Here is a 22423-nt window from a genome sequence, read left to right on the forward strand (position 1 = left end):
CTTACAATCCCTCTCCCTACAATTAGAAATATCATGGGAAGCAATGTGGGGAAGCAAGGTAGCAATTGATCTTTTTCTTAACACCTTATGTTATTTCCCGCGCAGAGAAGATACAGTGGGGAGAACAAGTATTTGATACACTGCCAATGAGTTTTCCCATTGGGAAATCCCACTGATGGGAGATCCCACTGTACATCAATTGGTAGCACTACGCACAGTCATGGTTCCACTTCCCATCATGCATTTGGGCATGGCTACAGTATCATTTACTGCAAGCTCAACAAATACACTAGTTGGCAATATTTAGTCACAATATACAAAGTCACAAGTCTTTCTATCCGCGGATCCCTCTCACAGAATGAATGTTAATAATGTATATGCCATCTTGAGGATTTATTGTCATAATAAACAAATACAGTACTTATGTACTGTATGTTGAATGTATATATTCGTTTATTCGTAATTCGTTTTATTCATTTTTTTCTTAATACATTGCCAAAATGTTTATGATCGGGAAAAATTATCGGGAATGATTGGAATTGAATCGTGAACAAAAAAAAAAAGCAATCGGATCGGGAAATTCCGGGATCGGCAGATACTCAAACTAAAACGATCGGGATCGGATCGGGAGCAAAAAAACATGATCGGAAAAACTCTAATCCTAGGCTTCTGGTCAGCACTGTAGCAAGGCTGACAAACGGTCACAGCTCAATAGAACCTTATATCCCAACCACCCTTAGCTGTGATGACTCCCTAAAAATTTTTAACAATAAAATCTCAACTATAAGAAATACAATAAATGAATTACTTCCAACTTTTAGGTCTGATAAAGTGCAGACTGAAAATTCAGAATCTCCTATAAACCCCTCTAAAATATTAAATAACTTTACCACTGTAGACCAAACCGATGTAATTGCAATTATAATGTCCTCCAAACCATCAACGTGCCTCCTAGACCCGATCCCAACCAAACTTCTTAAAGAGACTCTAACTAACTCTCTAACTATTGATATTATCCTAAATATAATAGAGCTGAAACGAATACTCAAGCAACTCGAGTAACTCGAGTTTAAAAACTGATCCGAGTAATTTTATTCACCTCGAGGAATCGTTTAATTTTGCCAGCTCTCAGCATCACGTTTTGCCCGGACTACTTTTAATGCGGGACAACGCGCTTACGTCACGTGCGTAGACGAAGAAGAAAAAAAAAAAAAAAAATTTTAATGCAGCCGACAGCCGCTCTACAAACGACACCGACGTTGCTAAAAACTACGCCCGCGTGATGCAAGTGTTGTAGCAGGTAGTGTCCGATGCGTCTCAAAGATATCGCATGCATTTAGAACTAGATGCGAAATGACACTCGGCTGCGTCTGGGCAGCGTTAGTAAACAGCCGTCATCTTTAGGCAGTAGACTTCTCAGCGCTAAGATATATAACGTTACTGTCACTCCCACACGTAACGTTAACCCTTCGGAGGGCTAGGTTTCTATTGATAATGACCACTGTCGATGCGTGGCTAACATGTCTTACATACAGGCTTTATTTAATCTGTAAAAACACAGCGCTGTAGAGTGATGAGGGTGTAAAATTAAAACATAATAAAGCTAACTGTCAGTTTTAGCTTAGTAGTCATTGCTGAATAAAACACCAAGTAGCACTGGTCCCTAATGTGCTCCAATACAGCAGGTATCGTACATTACCATTTATTTTGAACACTGCAAAAACTCAAAATCGTATCAGTACTTACAGTTTAGACTAACTTAAAACTTAACTAGAACTTAAAAATAGCTTGACAAAAATAGAAATTCAATTATAACACGTGGGGAAAACACATAGCTTTCAAGTGATGTGTGTTATCAAGCGTACTTACATTTTTAGGTAAGAAATATGTTGTTGTTGTTTTTTTTTAATAAGATCTAGAAGTTTTTTGAGTGAAAGCAGTGAATTTTTTTCCTAGTCACAGCTGAGATGCAATTGTTGGTTGTTTTCAACAATGTACATCGAAAATAAAGACATTGATTGACTGAAAATGGTTCAATCTTGGATTAAATTTTTTTTTTCTCATGTATATTTATAATTGCTCTTTACCTAAAAAAAAGGTTTTATCCGATTACTCGATTAATCGATAGAATTTTCAGTCGATTACACGATTACGAAAATGTTCGATAGCTGCAGCCCTAAAATATAATAAATACCTCATTAGTTACTGGCCACGTGCCTCAGTCCTTTAAATATGCAGTTATTAAACCGCTTTTGACAAAACCTACTCTTGATCCTGACATCCTGGCCAATTATAGACCTATCTCTAATCTACCCTTTCTCTCCAAAGTCCTTGAAAGAGTGGTAATTAAACAACTCTGTCAGCACCTACAGGACAATAGGTTATTTGAACATTTCCAGTCTGGCTTTCGAGCTCATCATAGCACTGAAACTGCATTAGTCAAAGTAACTAACGACTTGTTACTAGCCGCTGACGTTGGATTAGTCTCGATCCTGGTTCTGTTGGACCTGAGTGCAGCCTTTGACACAATCGACCATAATATCTTATTGCAGAGAATGTGACATAGGCGTTAGAGGAGCAGCCCTCTGCTTTTTTAAATCATATTTATCTAATAGGTACCAGTTTGTCAATGTAAACCAGCAATCATCAACGCACTCTAGAGTTAGTTATGGTGTGCCGCAAGGATCGGTCCTCGGGCCCATCTTGTTTACGCTGTGTATGCTTCCTCTAGGAAATATCATCAGAAAACATAGCATTAACTTTCATTGTTACGCTGACGACACACAACTGTATTTATCAGTCAAACCTTAGCAGATCAGGCAAGTGGATAAACTAAGCACCTGCGTCCAAGATATAAATACCTGGATGAGCACTAACCATCTTCTACTTAACCCTGAAAAGACAGGAGCCCTTATAATAGGCCCGAAAAGTGTGAGAGACTCTTTAACTGCCCAGATAGTCACTCTGGACAATGTAAGTGTAGCCTCCAGCACCACAGTTAAAAACCTAGGAGTTGTAATTGACCCAGACTTATCGTTTAAAGCTCATATTAAACAAACCTGCAGAACGGCCTTTTTTCACCTGCGCAACATAGCCAAAATTAGAAATATTTTATGTAAAAACGATGCAGAAAAATTAATTCACGCGTTCGTTACATCTATATTGGATTACTGTAACTCCCTACTTGCAGCTTGTCCTAAAAGTTCTCTAACAGGTCTTCAGCTAGTCCAAAACGCAGCAGCAAGACTTTTAACAGAACCTAATAGAAGAGAGCACATCACCCCTGTGCTCCAGGCCCTTCATTGGCTTACAGTCGAGTTTAGAATTAAATTTAAAATCCTCCTTCTTACATTTAAGACCATTAATGGGTTGGGGACATCTTATCTCACCGATGCTCTGGTTCCATACTGCCCCAACAGAACACTCCGCTCTCAGAATAAAGGCCTACTGGTAGTTCCCAGGGTTTCTAAAAGTACTATCGGAGCTAGAGCCTTTAGCCACCAAGCCCCTGTTTTATGGAATCAGCTTCCAGCTAATATTAAAGGAGCCGAGCCGGTCTGCACATTTAAGAAAATTAAAAGAATTAGAATTAAAAACGTTCCTATTTGACAAAGCTTATGGTGAGGCTAGTTGAAGTTGGATTAGACTCACAGTTAGTCTAAACTGCACCAGAAGCTATAATGCCGGGGGAAGTACAGCCACTGAGTTCTAGCTCCTTTTTCTCACTTTACCTACCACTTGTCTTACTTTATTTCTATTTTCCAATGTTAATATCTAGTGAACTAGTCTCCCATTTGGGGAGGGGCTATTTTTCAGCTGCAACCTCCTGACTATTCGGACCCCTGGCTGGATGGACGACCTCGTTGCCACCCCCGTCTCATCTGGCGAGATGGACCTCTTCTTGTTCCTTTACTCTACTGCATCTTTACAGACTGTAACCCAGTCTGCTAATTTCCATTAGCAGTCCTGGTGCATCCTGTCTAACCGTCCTGGGAGTGGATCCCTCCTGACTGTGGTACTCCCCAAGGTTTCTCATTTTCTCCCAAAGAGCTTGGAGTTTTTTGAGTTTTTCCTTGCCGACATGGAGGGTCCAAGGATGGGGGATGCCCAGGACTTGAACTTTATTTATTCATCTTTGTTTACTTCATTTGCTGTTTCTGACTGTGTATCATATTGCCTCTGCAAAGCCCTTTGAGACAACCTTGTTGTGATTTAGGGCTATACAAATAAAATTGAATTGAACTGAATTGATTTACAGGATATTCTTTTTATCCAAGTATTTTTCCCTAATAGCTAAAAAAAATGGTATGGTCATGACTAGAGGCGTGCGAAATTTCCGACTCTTAGATTATTCGGGATTCGGCCGTGGAAGATTCGAGAACGATTCACAAACATCCAAATTCCGATTATTGAATTATATCAGGTAAAACAGAAGTAAAACACAGTCAGCGCGGTCTTTGGGACGCAATGAGGAACGGACCGAGAGTAAATATCATGTTCAACTCATGCCGCTAGATAAAAAAAACAATCATACCTGACTGCGGCCGACAGCCGCTACAAACAATGCCCAGTGCTAGTTGCTACAAACATACAGCTACAGTAGAAATCATATATATGTAGAGCTAGATGCAAAATGACAGACGAAGGCGGTGTTAGAACATCTATTATTGAACAGAGATTCAGACTTTCCGGCGTTAGTAAACAGCCGCCATCTTAAAGCAGTACTAAAGCAGTGACTTCTCTAGAAGGCTGTTGTAGTGAACCTAATTAACTTTTTCTCTAAAATACTCCTAAATCGGCAGAATATTGTCTTGAATCTTTAAATGATGAAATAGTTTTAAAACTTTGACAAAAGTAGACAGAAAGGAAATTATGGAATAACGGGAGCAATTTTAACAACTGTAACAGTTGATTCACAACATTTAATTAATTGAATGTAGTGTAAAGCTGCTGATACAGAACTGGAGTATTTTATTTACTGTTATTTTTGTATATTTGTTTACTGTTATATGCTAACTTGATACTGAAATAGAAGTTTGGTTTAGCCTGAGAGGATTTTTAAACAATTTTGTAACTAATGTACAAAACATTTATTTAAAAAAAAAAAAAAAAAAGGGAGGGGGGTTCTTTAATAATCATTTTATAATCGAATCGGAGCCTCTGAATCGTAATCGAATCGTTAGCTGCCCAAAGATTCCCAGCTCTAGTGATGACAAATAACAGTCTTCCGCTAAATGGAACATGAAATAATAATCATACATTTATTCAGTACGACATGGCAAAATTACGCCATAATGGTCAAAACTGTTGACTTCACCTTTACTGTTGCACCTCCCGAACGATATTTTATGCCACCGTAGTTAGTCGGGCTTTTGTCATTTTGCTGCCCCGGCTTCGGAGAATGTAAATAAACCAATAGGCGTGACAGCTAGCCGACATGCTAACCCAAACCGAATGATGTTTCAAACTCTTCGAGCGAAAAATCACACTTAACTAGCCCGGATATTTTCATACGGCAGCGGGGTTGTCGATTGTCTTCGCCGATCGGCAACCCACCCGGCGACGAGCAAGTTAGAGCTCTGCTGAGGGCAGAGGGCTCGTTTGCGGGGAAGCAGCTGGACAATGACCGCCGGACAAACCGGCCGACGTCGGAGGAGCACGTAGCTGCCAGATGGTCAACACGAATATGGATATGGATAATATAAAGCATTATTTAATGCTTTAGTACACGGCGAAGAAGGAGAGCGGCTGCAGTTGTTGTGCAGCTAACATGGCAGAACGTGTCAGGAGAGCTTTTCTACTTGCCCATCCATGTTCAAACGTAATTAAATAGTCCTTTATCTAAAGAAAGTTTGTAGTGTTTACTGTGTAATCTCTGTATTCGTGGCCATTTTTAACACAAAGTTGCAATTCATGATCGGGTGGAAAATTTGTGTGACAAGCTTTCGGTCGTCGGCCGAGTGGACAAGGAGCCTGTCAGCCACAAAATGCAAGCCGCCTCGGTATTAAAACGTGTGCCATTATCCCAGTGTTTAACATAATACAAAACACTATGTTTACTCACTTCCTCGTAAGTCCAATGGTCCCACAGTTGTCGCACACCTGTTTTGGCCGACCTTGGGGTGAACGGGAACTTTCTGAAACCCAAAAAGGCTCACACGCCTCTCCATGGTGCAGCCACAAAAGCCTGCAGCCGTTTGGCTGGCGTGATGCAAAAAATAAACGAATTAATCCGCAAAATCGGCTGAATCCACAGTCCATCTGCATGCTATAAAGCAATGCTGTATTGTGAGACGCTGACCCGAGTGACGTCACATTCGCATTCGTCCTAAACCCGAGACTGGAGCCAGAAGTAACTTATGCACAATGCATGGCGCGGGATTCAAAAATTGAATATATAAAACGATAGTTTCCACACACATTCAAGCGGTCCATTTAATTCAGGAGCATAAAACCCCGCGTGAAATAAAAAATAAACATGCTTTTTGGCAAAACACTACCGCTTTTGTCCACCTGCTTCGCTAAAATTGACCCAAACTGAAAAGTTACCTAGTGTTGCTTTAAGTTCTCAATTTTTTCCCCCATTGGTAAGCATAAGGTGTTAGTACACATAACTTGTATACTTTTGAATGTACCGCATTTTCTAAATGTTAAGGCACACCATCATTGAATGACTTTTTCATGCATAGCGCATTATTGCATCTCTGTAATGCCTCTTGTCATTGGTTCTTGATACTTTAACATAGTAGTATTTGCATTATTAATTACCACATTTTTATTAGTTTAGTTCTATATTTTTATGGGTTTTATTAACAATGAATGTGTGTTTTGAGCACTTTATTGGAGCGGTGCAACAAAATAGGTTTAAGGTACAACCAGAATTCATTTATGAGGTCCACTGTTGTTTTTCTGGGAAAAATGAAGTCATTTAAGTGCACCTTTATAGTCCAAAATATAGAGTATACTATTCATTTAACATAAGGCAAACCAGTTTTGACATTTTCTTTGCAGCTCATGGCTTTGGTTGCAAGTACCTTGTTGGACCTGGTGAAAAACCTAAGAGCCTTTGCAGGGATACTGGTGGTGAGTTAAGCAAGTTTTTTAATAAAATAGTCGTAGGGTTTTGTTAAAAAGTTTTGTATTTAACTATTCATTTATTCACCTTCCATGCCACGTATCCTCACAAGGGTCGCAGGGTGTTATTTACAGTATTTATAAAGCCTCTTACTTATTAGACGTTATGTATCACTGTTGGTTCTTAACTTCATTTGTTGCAGGTTACCTTTTCTGTTAAAGGTGCCTATTTAATTTTTTATTATAAAAAAAAAAAACTTTTTGTTTTTTTTTGCAAGTTTTCATTGTGTGTATACTGTAAGTGCCCAATAAATGTTGGGTATTACTAATTATCATTTTAACTATGACAGCAGTTTTATGTTTGTTTCACTGAAAGGAGAGCCGAGCATAGAGAAATTGTCAAATGGATTACCAGTAATTTCATCCGCCTCATCATTCTGAGATCAATGGTTCAATCCCGGGCTCTGGCTTTTCTGTGTGGAGTTAAGCAGTGGTGTCCAAACTATTCCACATAGGGCCGCAGTGGGTGCTGAATTTCATTCCTACAAAACAAGATGAAATCCTTTCACCAGTCTGGTGTCTCATAAATGCAATCAGTTGATTGCAGTCAGGTGCTGCTTGTTTTAGCACAAACTTCATTGGTTAAACTGTCTGTGCTCGATTGGTAGGAACAAAATCCAGGGCCCACAGCGGCCCTTGCGGACAGGTTTGGACACCCATGAGTTAAGGTTTTCTACCTGTGCCTGTGTGGGTTTTCTCCATGTACTGTACTCCTGTTTCCGCCCATCCTAAAACCATGATCGGAGGATTGAACACTACAAATTGTATAAGTATACAAAGGTATAAGTGTGTGTGGTACTACTTCTTTGTCTCCTTGTGCCCTGCAATAACATACCGCAGGCTACACGTCACTTCCGCTGATTAATATTCATGACGTTAGCAACTGTTGCTAATTGGGGGGGGGGGCACACGCTCGGGTTTTCTCTAATGCTAGATGCATGTAAATAGTGTACAAACGAGATGTTTATTGAGCTAAACCTACCAATTCTGTCCGAAAATGATGTCCCTGATGCCAAATTCACTGGTAAAAATGTGGAAGAACATACAGTGCCTTCCATAATTATTGGCACCCCTGAAAAAGATGTGTTTTTTAGCTTCTAATAATTTTTTTTTTTTTAATTCAAATAATATGGGACCATAATGGTAAAAAAAGAGAAAATCCAACCTTCAATACAAGTGCATTCATTCAGTGGGGAAAAAATCCCACATAAAGAAAAAATTATTTGACATCAAATTATTTGACATCAAATTATTAGCACCCCTGGAGTTAATACTTTGTACAACCCCCTTTTGCCAACAAAACAAGGTCTAGGGACTAAGATGGCCATTGCAGGAGCTTGATTTTGTGTCTGGTGAACCATTTCTGTGTAGATTTGGCCATATGTTTAGGGTCATTGTCTTGCTGAAAGACCCAGTGAAGACCCATCTTCAGCTTTCGGGCAGAGGGCAACAGATTTTGATTTAAAATGTCCTAGTATTTCAAAGCATTCATGATGCCATGCACCCTAACAAGGTTCCCAGGGCCTTTGGAAGCGAAACAGCCCCACAGCATCACTGACCCACCCCCATACTTCACAGTGGGTATTGAGGTGCTTTTCAGCATGCGCATCTTTCGTGGCACGCCAGACCCACTTAGAGTGTTTGTTGCCAAAAAGCTCAATCTTGGTCTCATCTGACCAAAGCACACGGTCCCAGTTGAAGCCTAGGACCGTGTGTATTTTTGTGTGAGCCACGAAAGATGCTCATTTGTGCAGTACGCTATTGGCTTGGCAACTTATTCATGTACCCCGCTTACTGCCCATACTTAACCAGGATAGGCTCCAGCACCCCGCGACCCTCATGAGGATACATAGCTTTGAAGATGAATAAATGAATTACTAATAATTTTCTGATAAATCCTTGATAATTCACTCAAATATAGAAATACAGAGCTAACTAGTTAGAGGCACTAAAGTCATTTTCCAATATTTGGGACTGTTTCTTGCAAAAGCTATATTAGGTCAAAATGGTCATGTGAAGTGTGTTATCTATGTAGTTTTTTTTTTTGTTGATTGTAATTGCATTTGCAAGTTAAATTGTTCCGCAAACGGTAGGTTGCATTCTATCAATTCATATAAACTTTGAATATAAGACTAAACGGGGATGATTAATATCTGTTATTTGTGTCCTCTTTTTGGAAATGAAAATATGATCACTCTGGAATGACATACAGCTAGCATGTGTAATTTGTTTTGATGCTTCTGCGCATGCGGGTCTCTTTCCTGAGTGCATCTCGGACTACGAATTAGTGCGCATGCGGGATTCTTCAATGGTCTCAATGGACAAATGCAGTCTGAACGGGCACGCCAAAAAAACAGATATGGCAAAAAATCGGATTTGTGCATTAAGACCTGTAGTATGAACCTAGCCTTATTGACTAATCTGAGTAGAAATTTGTGTAGATCGCCTTGTAGTGGTAGCCGCCATTACTGCGGTGTTTACACACTTCAGTAGAAGCCTGGCGTCAGACAATGTAAACAGTAACGTTAGCTGCTACTGACTGTGTACTAAGGGCGGCACACCTCAGCAAAGGCGGACGGGGTACTCCCGGTTGTTTTGCTCGGATTAGTCAATAGATTTAAATAATGTATAGTTCATATACCGTATGCAGGAAGTAGGAACCCCGAGAGGGCTCAGTGCTCTGCACTCCTGATAATAGTGGCCATGGAAGATAAATGTGTGCAGTGTGTTGTCAGATTTGACACAATTTCAAATCCTAGCATCTCCAGGACGATTTAACTTACAAAGGCAATTGCAATCAAATAAAAAAAAACACTTGGATAACAACCACCATGAAGTTGGCCTCCCATCAAATGAAAATTTATAAAATCATTTCGTCATTTGTGTTCTAGGTTTGTACTAATTTGTGCTGAAATTTTTTTTTTTTCGTTTTTGAGATATTCATTTCGAGTGATGACGTCACGCAGCCCCCCATTTATTGCAAAATTGTCCTGTAAGGCTGTCATTCGTTTATGCTACTTTTGTGCTGTAAAAAAATTCCGTTTGGGCTGCTATCATTTTAAACAGTGGGGCAAATAAGTATTTAGTCAACCACCAATTGTGCAAGTTCTCCTACTTGAAAAGATTAGAGGCGTGTCATTGTCAACATGGATAAACCTCAACCATGAGATACAGAATGTGGAAAAAAAAACAGAAAATCACATTGTTTGATTTTTAAAGAATTTATTTGCAAATCATGGTGGAAAATAAGTATTTGGTCAACACCAGAAGTTCATCTCAATACTTTGTTATGTACCCTTTGTTGGCAATAACGGGAGCAATCATTAGAAAATGGAAGACATACAGTGCAAGACCACTGATAATCTCCCTCGATCTGGGATTCCATGGAAGATCTCACCCCATGGCGTCAAAATGATAACAAGAACGGTGAGCAAAAATCCCAGAACCACACGGGGGGACCTAGTAAATGACCTACAGAGAGCTGGGACCACAGTAACACAATGCGCCGCCAGGGACTCAAATCCTGCACTGCGAGATGTGTCCCCCTGCTGAAGCCAGTACACGTCCAGGCCCGTCTGCGGTTCGCTAGAGAGCATATGGATGATCCAGAAGAGGACTGGGAGAATGTGTTATGGTCAGATGAAACCAAAATAGAACTTTTTGGTAGAAACACAGGTTCTCGTGTTTGGAGGAGAAGAATACTGAATTGCATCTGAAGAACATCATACACACTGTGAAGCATGGGGGTGGAAACATCATGCTTTGGGACCAGGACGACTGATCTGTGTAAAGGAAAGAATGAATGAGGCCATGTATCGAGAGATTTTGAGTGAAAATCTCCTTCCATCAGCAAGGGCATTGAAGGTGAGACGTGGCTGGGTCTTTCAGCATGACAATGATCCCAAACACACAGCCATTGCAACAAAGGAGTGGCTTCGTAAGAAGCATTTCAAGGTCCTGGAGTCGTCTAGCCAGTCTCCAGATCTCAACCCCATAGAAAATCATTGCAGGGAGTTGAAAGTCCGTGTTCCCCAACGACAGCCCAAAAACATCACTCCTCTAGAGGAGATCTGCATGGAGGAATGGGCCAAAATACCCGCAACAGTGTGTGAAAAGCTTGTGAAGAGTTACAGAAAACGTTTGACCTCCGTTATTGCCAACAAAGGGTACATAACAAAGTATTGAGATGAACTTTTTGTATTGACCAAATACTTTTTTCCACCATGATTTGCAAATAAATTCTTTAAAAATCAAACAATGTGATTTTCTGTTTTTTTTTTTCACATTCTGTCATGGTTGAGGTTTACCCATGTTGACAATTACAGGCCTCTCTGATATTTTCATGTGGGAGAACTTGCACAATTAGTGGTTGACTAAATACTTATTTGCCCCACTGTAGATGTTAAGATATTAAGATATTAATTTTGAGTGGTGATGTCAATCAATCAATCAATCAAATTTATTTATATAGCCCTTTACAAAACCCGAAAGGCCCCCAAAGTGCTTTACAACAAAACATGGCTCAAGATAAATAAAAGGCAGGAAAATATTATACAATGACATTTTACAAAATAAAATAAAACAAAGAGCGCATCGCAATAAAATTCCAGCAAGTAAAACAATAAAACCGATAAAATCGAAAAGAAACATTAAAAAAGCCCTTAAGCTAATAAAACCAGGCTATCCTAATCTTTGTAAAAGGCGAGTCTAAAAAGGTGTGTTTTTAGCCGAGACTTAAAAAGACCTACATCCGTGGTGGTGCGGATTTCGGGGGGAAGGCTGTTCCACAGCCAGGGGGCAGCAACCGCAAAGGATCGGTCTCCCCACTGTTTAAGTTTTGACCTTGGAACATCTAAAAGAAGCTGGCCGGTCGAGCGAAGAGTCCTGCCAGAGTTACGAAAAGTTAAAATTTCCGATAGATAAGATGGAGCCTGGCCATTAATAGAATTAAAAACAAACAGTAAAAGTTTGAAATCAATTCTAAAATGGACTGGAAGCCAGTGGAGTGATGATAGCACAGGGGTAATATGCTCACGTCTAGGTGTACCTGTTAAAAATCGAGCAGCAGCATTTTGAACAAGTTGCAGCCGAGAGATCGAGGACTTGGGTAGGCCAACATAAAGTGCATTGCAGTAGTCCAGCCTTGAACTTATAAAAGCGTGAATTGCTTTTTCAAGGTCGTGGCGACTAAGAAAAGGCTTCACTTTGGCTAAGAGACGAAGCTGGAAAAAACTTGCTCTTACAACGGAACTAATCTGTTTTTCAAAGTTAAGCCTGCTATCGAATATCACTCCGAGATTTTTAACGTGTGTCTTAAAAATGTCAGCCGGAGCGCCAGAGTCGGGCTCAACGGCTTTCATCATGGAAGGTGTGCCAAAAGTAATAAATTCAGTTTTGCTCTCGTTAAGGTGTAAAAAGTTTTGTGCAAGCCACTGCTTCACATCAGATATGCACCCCATCAATTTAGAAAGAGCAGTTTTTTTGTTAGGTCTCAGGGGCAGATAAAGCTGCAGGTCATCAGCATAAAAATGAAAAGCGATATCATGTTTTTTTATAATTGATCCTAAAGGTAGGAGATAAAGCGCAAAAAGAACAGGCCCTAAAATAGAGCCTTGCGGTACCCCGCAAGACAGAGAAGTTTGTGAGGAGGAAAATTCCCCAATCATTACCGAGAATGTTCTATGTTGTAAATAGGATTTAAACCATTTTAAAGCGTTACCACGGATACCTATGAAATGTTCTAAACGAGATACAAGGACTGAATAGTCAACTGTATCGAATGCTGCTGTGAGGTCCAGTAAAACAAGGATAGCCTGGTTTCCATTATCCACAGAAAGAGCAATGTCGTTATGTACTTTTAACAATGCTGACTCAGTGCTGTGTCTGGACCTAAAACCTGATTGGAACTTGTCAAGGGTGGAATTTGTCTCTAAGAAGGTTTGCAATTGAATAAAAACAACTTTTTCTAAAACTTTGGAAAGGAAAGACAAGTGGGAGACAGGTCTAAAGTTGGACAGCACAGAGGAGTCGAGATGGGTTTTTTTAAGAAGGGGTCTGACTACAGCCTGTTTGAAGGCAGCTGGGACAGAACCGGAACTGAGAGAGGTGTTTATGAGAGACAGCAGACTTGATCCAAGGCAACTAAAGACTTCCTTCAGAAGCCTAGCTGGTATTACGTCTAATGGACAGTTAGTGGGTTTCATGCTACTAACTATTTCGGTGAGGGATGACAATGAAATATGTTCAAATTGCTCAAAGACATTGAGCAGTTCTGAAGGACGTACGTTATCGGATGAGAAACCAGAGTTGCAGACATTTTGCCTAACTGAAGAAACCTTGTTTTGAAAGAAATTGAGAAACTCTTCACATTTGGCAGCTGACACATCAGTTAAGACAGTGGGTTGTGGGTTTAAAACAGAATCAATAGTGTTAAAAAGGAGTCTTGGATGATTGGAGCTGTTATTTATAATGGTAGATAAATAACTAGACTTGGCCTGTTTTATGGCCTCCTGGTAGGCAGCTAAGGTGTCCCTCAGCAATCGCAGAGAAGCATGGAGTTTGTCCTTTTTCCACTGGCGTTCAGCACGCCTGCATTTTTGCCTGAGCAGGTGGGTAGTGTCGTTGAACCATGGAGCGGCTTTGGGTTTGGAGCTTTTTTGCCGTAGAGGGGCAATGGAGTCTAAGACAGCAGTGCAAGTGGAATGGAAAATGGAGAGAAGACTGTCAGAGCAAAGAGGAGAAGGCAGCACGGCGCCAGGATGCTGCTGTAAGCCTCCAAAAGCAGCCACAAACTCTCCTGATGTGCATGGAGTAATGCGTCGTTGGTAGCAGGCTGGAGATATTGGCTTTCCGGCAGAAAAAGGGGCAGAGAAGTCGAAAATGATGGGAAGGTGGTCCGAGATAGCAGTATCCACAATTTCTGTGATGGAGACTGAAAGCCCAAGTGAAATTACCAAATCCAGGGTGTGACCTTGCTCATGAGTTGGGGCACTCACAGACTGGGTGAGGCCAAATGAGTCCAGAAGTCCTTTAAACTCATTTGCCAGCTGATTAGCTGAGCAGCAGACATGGATATTAAAATCCCCGCAAATTAAAACCCTGCCAAAGTTTGGAATAAAATCTGATAAAAACTCAGAAAACTCCGGGATAAAATCCTTGTTAGAACCAGGGGGGCGATATATTGTGGTACAAAGCAATGGGGGAGAAAGCCCGATAGAGAATAACTGCAGTTCAAAACTTGAATAATTATGAGCAGTTATTGGCCTGCATCTAAAATTGTCCTTGAATACAACAGCCAGGCCGCCACCACGGCCAGTCGCTCGCGGGGTGTTGAAGAAACAGCAGCCGGATGGGAGGAGCTCCGAGAAGGCGCTGTATTCACCTGGTTTCAACCAGGTCTCCGTTAGAAAAAGGAAATCCAAATGGTGTGCCGAAAAAAAGTCATTCAAGATAAACGTCTTATTTGTATGGGACCTTGTGTTAATCAGCGCTGAGTGAACCAGGGATCGCTCAGCCGGGGGGGTGGGGCCGCGGAGCGGGCGAAGGTTCCCCGGCACAGAGTCCCGCAGAGAGAGCCTCACCGGCCGACAACGCGGAAGTAGCGTCCCGAAGTCCCGTTGAGTCGGCTGAAGCCACCGATAACGGAACTCCAAGGAACTCCGTAGGTCATATCCCTTGAAGACAGTCGGGGGTCTAGCCGGTAGATGTTAGCGATCGCAGCGATAGGACGCCAGGTAGGCTTTCAATTTGACAGCAATTCCTCCCCGCTTTCCACGCCTCCGGCGGCGGTAGGTACGTGGCAACCAACAAGGAAGGCGCCGTAAATGTGGTGGTAAAAATGCCAGAAAAGGCGGCGGTGACTTTGAGTGACTGTAGCCATCGAACGGCAACTTTTCCAACGTGTCACAGATATTAAAAAGCGTCAGGCAATCGTACACATGAAGCGGTGACACTGTCCGTATGACGAATAGCAAATACAGGGTAAATAACAATAAATCGAGCAGCGTGAGACGGCCAGCCAAACACAGGGGCGCCATCTTTTTTCGGAAGGTTCGATACAATTGCAGCCCCCTCCATTACGGCTGACGAAGCGAACCAACTCTTTCAATACCAGACAGCTGACCCAACAACTTGCACAAATGTAGCACAAACGAATGGCACCCCTTTGGTTCCATTTGGCAGTGAATGGGGAGCTTGAGATATTAGTTTGGAGTGATGACGTGACTCGCAGCCCCCAATTTACTGCGAAATGGATCCGAAGGGTGCCTTTCATATGCGCTAGTTATTGGGACACCCTTCTGTTATTGCTTGAGTTAGTACGCTCAGTCAGCTGCGGCGGAGGGGCTCTGATTGACGTCATTGCTAGAAATTAATATCGAAATATCCGTAAAAAGATTAGAAAATTTTACAGCAGAAATATAGCATAAACGAATGGCACAATTTCAGGTCAATTTTGCAATAAGTGGGGGGCTGCGTGACGTCATCACTCAAAATTAATATCTCAAAAACAATAGCACAAATGGAATTTTTACAGTACAAATGTAGCGCAAACGATTGACACCATTTTTATTCAAAATGGGGGGCTGGTTGACCCCAGATTGACCTGTGAAACAGTTGTTAATATTTCAAAAATGATAGCAGCACAAACAAAAAAAATTCAGCACAAACCAATGACATAATTTTTCTATAAATTTGTTTTTGATTGGGGGGGGCAACTTTATGGAGGTTGGATAACAAACTTCAACCAAGGACACACTTCCATTTAGAGCTACAGTGGTGTGAAAAAGTATCTGAACCTTTTGGAATTTCTCACATTACTGCATAAAATCACAATTGAATGTGATCTGATCTTTGTCAAAATCACACAGATGAAAATACAGTGTCTGCTTTAACTAAAACCACCCAAACATTTATAGGTTTTTATATTTTAATAAGGATAGCATGCAAACAACGACAGAAAGGGGAAAAATAAGTGAGTGGACCCTCTGCCTAGAGAGACTTATAGAGCAATTAAAACCAATTTTTACATTTACAGTTTAAGTCGGGTGTGTGCCCAATCACTGATGAGTGGCTTAAAGCTCCCCTGCGCACTATAAAACACACACGTAAGAATTGTGCATTAAGGCTCGGTCAAAAGAGCGGTCTGAAGACCTGCGATCAAGGATTCTTGATTTGTATAAAGCTGGGAAAGGATACAAAACCATCTCTAAAAGTCTGAATGTTCATCAATCGAAAGTCAGAGAAGTTGTCTACAAATGGTGAGAGTTTGGCACTGTTGCCTCTCTCCCATTGGTGGCCGTCCACCAAAGATGACAACAACAGTTCAGCGCAGAATACTCAGAGAGGTAAAAAAGAACCCTAGAGTGTCTTCTAAAGACTTACAGTAATCACTGGCACAGTCCAATATCTCTATGCACACATCAACTATATGTAAAACAATGGCCAAGTATGGTGTTAATGGGAGGACTCCATGGAGGAAGCCACTGCTGTCTAATAAAACATTGTTGCTCGTTTAATGTGCGCAAAAAGACACTTAGACACTCCACAGATGTTTTGGCAAAATATTTTGTGAACTGATGGAACCAAAGTTGAATTAATTGGGAGTAACACACAACGTCATGCGTGGAAGAAAAATGGAACAGCTCACCAACATCAACACCTCATCCCCACCGTGAAGTGTGGTGGAGGAAGCATCATTATTTGGGGATGGTTTTCTGCCTCAGAGCCTGGACAACTTACAATCATTAATGGAAGAATGAATTCAAAAGTATATCAGGATGTTTTGCAGGAAAACCTGAGACAGTCTGTCTGACAGTTGAAGCCAAAAAGAGGATGGATGCTGCTTCAAGACAATGATCCAAAACACAGAAGTTAATCAACTTCAGAATGGTTTCAGAAGAACAAAATACACGTTCTGGAGTGGCCAAGTCAAAATCCAGATTTCAACCCCATTGAGATGCTGTGGCATGACTTAGAGGCAGCGATTCATTCCAGACATGCCTGGAATCTGACTGAACTACAGCAGTTTTGTAGAGAAGAATCAGCCAAGATTAGTTCTGATGGATGTGCCAGACTGATCTGCAGCTATTGTTTGCATACTATCCTCATTAAAATATGAAACCCAATACATATTTGTGAGGTTTTGTTAAAGCACTGTTTTTTCATCTGTGTGATTTTGACTAAGTTCAGGTCACATTTGATGGTGATTTTATGCAGAAATGTGAGAAATTCCAAAAGGTTCAGATATTTTTTTATACCACTGCATAAGTTTAAAATATTGGAAATTGAGTCAAGAAGTCTTCAATGTGCAGCTAAAACTCGAGTACAATTATAAAACAGTGTAATAGAACGTGTGAATGCAAATTCTCTCTACAGGTTGTGTACTACATGTTTGCTGTGTTTGGCATCTGGCTATTCGAGGGAGCCATTAAACCACTGCCGCATATGAGGTATCGATAGACCGGTGGCAGCTTTATTTATTGATTCATTTTATGGTTTCAACTTAAGGTCAGAAATGATTTTGTTAAGTTGAGATCGTTTTGGCAAAGGATATCTCAGGTCATTTTTTTCTGCTTTCCGTTTTAGTTTTCTAACTGATGACTTGCACAGAAAAGTGGGCTATATTCTTTCATCCCTTAATGGGTTTTACTATTTGTTTTTTCAGTGTGCCCTACAATACAACTATGAAAAATATCACTTCTAATTTGAGCATTGAATGTGGCACGTATGAACAGCTGGGTTATTGGCCAAACAATTTTGACGACTTTGCTGTAAGTGTGTGCTTTGTTTCCAGCTCTGTAATTTCTTATCAAATCCTGCCTGTCTTTTGTCAATGATTCTTAACGCTATTTACAGTGCATTTACGTGCATGTAAATCTCTTTTAGGCGGCCATCATTTTGCTGTATAATATCATGATAATCAACAACTGGCAGGCCTTCATGGAAGCGTATACCAGATACACCACTGAGTGAGGAAAATAAAGATTTAGTGAAAAGATATATATATACTGTATAAAATGCAATGTTAAAATATTTCAAATGTGTTTCCGATTTCTCAGGTGGTCCAAAATTTACTTTGTGTGTTGGTGGTTCACGTCGTCTGTCATGTGGGTAAACTTGTTTGTGGCACTCATCCTCGAGGTCAGTATTCTGCAATGCAGACAAATTTGTTCAAATACATTGTGATATTAAGAGGGTGGGGGGTTGGAATTGTCAATTGGGATGTAATGGAATAATGGGTGGGTTACTAAAGATGCACCGATACCAGTATCGGCAGGGGGGGCCGATCCGTTCCGAAATAGTGGGATCTACTGTATATCTGCAATGAAGGAAAAGAATCTATTTTTCTTTGTTACAGGTTGTTTTATTCTTATAACGAACAGGAGATGATGACACAGAATTCAGGAATAAAAAAAGAACAAAGAAGTTACATTTAAGACAGACAGACATAAAACATCTGACATTCCGGTACCGGTGTTCGGCCATTCCTTACTACGCGGCGAAACATGCTACACAATGCCCAGCGCGCTTGCGCATGCATCCACTCGCATGTGCACATCGGTTAGAAGTGGCGAGTACTCATATTTTCGTTTTTATTTAGTTATTTAGAACCTTTTCACTGCCTCAAAGATACTTTTTGCATGTATTACCCTCTCATACTTTTAACCATTGTGTTTTTTTGTGTTAGCTTTGAAGCAGTTGACCACATTAGTCACATAGCGTATTTAAACCGTCCTTATTTGACATAACTACATTTAAGTATTTTCTTCAGGCATTTTTAAAGTAAGTTATTCCTGTATGCATCTAAACAAAACAAGTTTAGAGCACACAGTAATACTTTGGGTGTCAAATTCGACTAATGTAGGACGTTTTTCCGATGTGGGAGATTTTGGCAGAACACCTGGACACTGAGTGTGTCCCACCTCTCCGCGCCTAGCCTTTTTCTTCCCCTTCACAAGGGAGGTTTTCTCCCTCCCCCATCCAACTGGCACCAGCAAATACTTTCCAGATGTGCCACTATTCAATAGCATACACTGAAGAAAGAACAGCCTGTTAGGATGTAGAATGAAATGTGACTGCTTCTACATACTGTATGATTATGTGAATAAATGGAAATATAATTCTACAGCGACTACCAACAAAGAGGGCGCTGATACCATTTACCGGTCCAGTATTATAACACTTGACCGCAGCCTTTTTTTCTTCTGACGCTCACTACACTGTCTTTTGTGTGATGACATATGAACACTTTGCATGCCAAGCAGCTGTCAGTATTGGCCTGCTCCAGACCAATGAGAGTGCGCCAATAGCCACTCTTAACTAGTGCCGGGGCAGCTTTTTCATATGTAGGAAAAACAAGCTCATTCATTCATTTTCCATGCCGCTTATCCTCACGAGGGTCGCGGAGGTGCTGGAGCCTTTCCCAGCTAACATACTACGAGAGGAAAATGTCTGCAGTCTGGAAATATTTAATTTTATAATCGCCGCCGAGTACAATGGCGGCATGCAAGATTTGCGGCCTGAAAGTTTCGAGAGGTGGCGTTAAATCAGCCGGTTTAAATACCTCAAACCTGATAAAACATTTGAACGAACACAAAGAGGGAGGCTACAACAGCAGCAGCTGCTACAAAGAGAAAGGGGGCTGGACCGGAGCAACAAATCCTGGTCAGTTTACCTCGTCTACTTTACTTTTATTGTCTTTTACTGAAAGAAATGCCGCAGTAATTTGACACCTGTTTCAAAACTCAAAATCGCTGTAGAAGTAAGCAAAGTAAGGTAAGCTAAGTGGGTAAGTGTGTGTTGCCGCCGTTGTACAGTGAGGGAGGCTAATAGAGAGACAGGATGCTGTGATCATATATAAGGCGCACCGGATTATAAGAAAAGAAAATGTAAGCCTTTTAGGTGCACCTTATAGTGCAGAAAATACTGTAGTTAAAATTAAGGTTTTGCATTTAGATGTGAGGAAATTAAGGGAAAATAAAAATTAGGAGCTGGAGGTTGAGGTTACTGTAGTCTATGGTGTTTTTGTTTGCTGTTGTTCTGCACATCATTGAAAAAATACAATTTTGAATGAAAATCAGTTTCTCATGTACAGTATGCCTTACAGTGTTGTCACAGATTACTTGAAAAAGTAATTTAATTACTGATTACGCCTCAAAAAAGTAATCTAGTTACTTTACTGATTACTTGTCAAAGTAACTAAGTTACTTGAAAAGTAATGACTTTTTACCAAATTTTCTACCTTTCTGCCTCAACATTATAATGCCAATAGAAAAATGTAATCACATGTAATTGAATTGTTCACATAAGACGTAATCTTTTGAGTTTGCGGGTGTTTAATTAGTTGATGGAGTTGATTTTAATTGTCATTGACCCGCGCTTGCTTAGCCACTCCGGAGCCCTGAAACTAACAAAAAAACGCACAGAATTTGTTCAAAAGCATTACTGACAACACTGTTCCCTGTAAGTGTTGGTGAAGTAGCCTAATGCATTTGCAGAAGCTGTTATGTTTTATTGTGTGTTATAGGTATAACTGCCAAAAGCAGTTTTCTTGGCATTTTTATGGTTTTAGGAGGATTGACCCCAGCCCCACCGGCTTCGTGGCGAATTTTATGTCAGGGAGTTCCGACAAGACATTCTAGCCATTTTCACCCCTGACTGTGGAGGAAACGTAGTCTTTAAGTGCACATTTTTGCAGTCCAAAGAAAAAGCATTTCTTGACTATGAGTCAATTTTACATCTTTTACATCAGTGTGATTTTACTTATTTTATTTTTTTCCTGAATTCTCTTTTAGCTAAAATGCGTCCAAATGGCTCTTTGAGTGGTGATTAAAAGTTACTAAGTGCCACTGTTCCTACCAGTCAGCTAAAAGCATAGCTTTCTCAAGAGCCAGTGATTAGCATGTGATGATTTTGTCCTTTGTTTGAAATATTTGCTCCTTGTCCCGACAGAACTTCACGTATAAGTGGGATCGCAGTCATAGCTGTTCTGTTACAGATGTGGAGAGGATCAGATATGAAACATCTGTTCAACTCATATTCAAGTATGCCAACATGATGGAGTTAAATACAGAAAATGTTGTTTTTGGAACTGACAACATGTAATCTCCTTCTCCAGAGAGCAGGTCAAAGAGCCCACAGAAGAAGAATTGCTTTGCCAGCTCCAACAGCACCCCCATCTACATTTACATTGGGGAAACACATGACACAAACTAGCTGTAGTGATGGTTCACGCAAATCTCTGCTGTTACTGTTGGCCGTGTAGCAATTCATCGACATTCATATTATAATATGCCAATACCATAAACATTTTCATTCAGTGCTCCCGATCCATAACGGTTTGTGGGTTGTGTGGATGTCTGACTACAAAAAAAAAAGACTGAATGGATAAATCAAGACATATGTTTACCCCGTTGCAATATATATACATATATCTATGTATATTTAAATTCATTTATTGTATGGTGTTATGGTGTTATACTTGTATGGGATTGATGATTAATGTGCAGGAGCACACTCCCACAGACACACACACTTTTCACTTTTCACACATTCATAGTCAACAACACAACAATTATACTTAAAATTAAAAAGTGTAGAGCATCGTTTCTGCTGAAAACTACATTACTTTTCTACGTCCAATACTTAGTACTAAGAAAATGTGCATTTTGCTTTGTGAGAGCTGTATTACGATATTATTATTGGTAGATTATTATTACGATTAATAATATTAGGAGATAAAGGTTGACCTTACTGGAGTTTTTTACTGTTATTTTGCACACATTAAAATTTTTTGAACAAAAATCAGTTTCTCATGTATGCAGTGTTACAATCATGTTACAATAGTGTACACAGAGTGATGCGGGGGGGGGGGGGGGGGGGGTGCATGTGACCTTGGGGAACATACAGTCATGGACGAAATTATTGGCACCCCTGGAATTTTTCCAGAAAATACACAGTTTCTCCTAAACATCAACACATTTGCAAATGTTTTCAGCATGAATGTGTTTTTTTTTTTTGGATTTGCATTGGAAAAACGCAAAAAAAGCTGAAGAGAAAGCCTAAATGTACACAAATTTACACAGATTTTTAAAAAAATGGGCTGGATAAAATTGTTGGCACCCTCAACTCAATATTTGGTTGCACATCCTTTGGAAGAAATAAGAAGGCAATCGCTTCCTATAACCATCAACAAGTTTCGTGTACCTCTTAGATGGAATTATGGACCACTCTTCTTTTGCGAACTGTTCCAGGTCTCTTAGATTTGAAGGGTGCCTCCTTGCAACAGCTA

The 22423-nt window shown here is 40.4% G+C and overlaps 1 protein-coding gene across 9 annotated transcripts in view; it reads left to right on the top strand.

Moving 5' to 3' along the window:
* Positions 1-21950, top strand: part of LOC130918470 (two pore channel protein 2-like) — a 109255-nt gene extending 87305 nt beyond the window's left edge. For 2 of the 9 annotated variants that reach the window (XM_057840179.1, XM_057840200.1), the window contains 7 exons: positions 7012-7083; positions 17509-17582; positions 17798-17903; positions 18019-18101; positions 18192-18273; positions 21085-21176; positions 21251-21948. In XM_057840179.1, coding sequence (XP_057696162.1) covers positions 7012-7083; positions 17509-17582; positions 17798-17903; positions 18019-18101; positions 18192-18273; positions 21085-21176; positions 21251-21338 — 597 coding nt within the window. In that variant the 3' untranslated portion in view covers positions 21339-21948. Of the gene's footprint in view, positions 1-7011; positions 7084-17508; positions 17583-17797; positions 17904-18018; positions 18102-18191; positions 18274-21084; positions 21177-21250 lie in introns of those variants that run through there. The other 7 variants (XM_057840217.1, XM_057840240.1, XM_057840209.1 and 4 more) reach the window with 5 other exon arrangements.
* The last annotated feature ends 473 nt before the right edge of the window (positions 21951-22423 follow it).

Source organism: Corythoichthys intestinalis, chromosome 1 (assembly GCF_030265065.1).
Source record: "Corythoichthys intestinalis isolate RoL2023-P3 chromosome 1, ASM3026506v1, whole genome shotgun sequence".
Lineage (NCBI taxonomy): Eukaryota > Metazoa > Chordata > Actinopteri > Syngnathiformes > Syngnathidae > Corythoichthys > Corythoichthys intestinalis.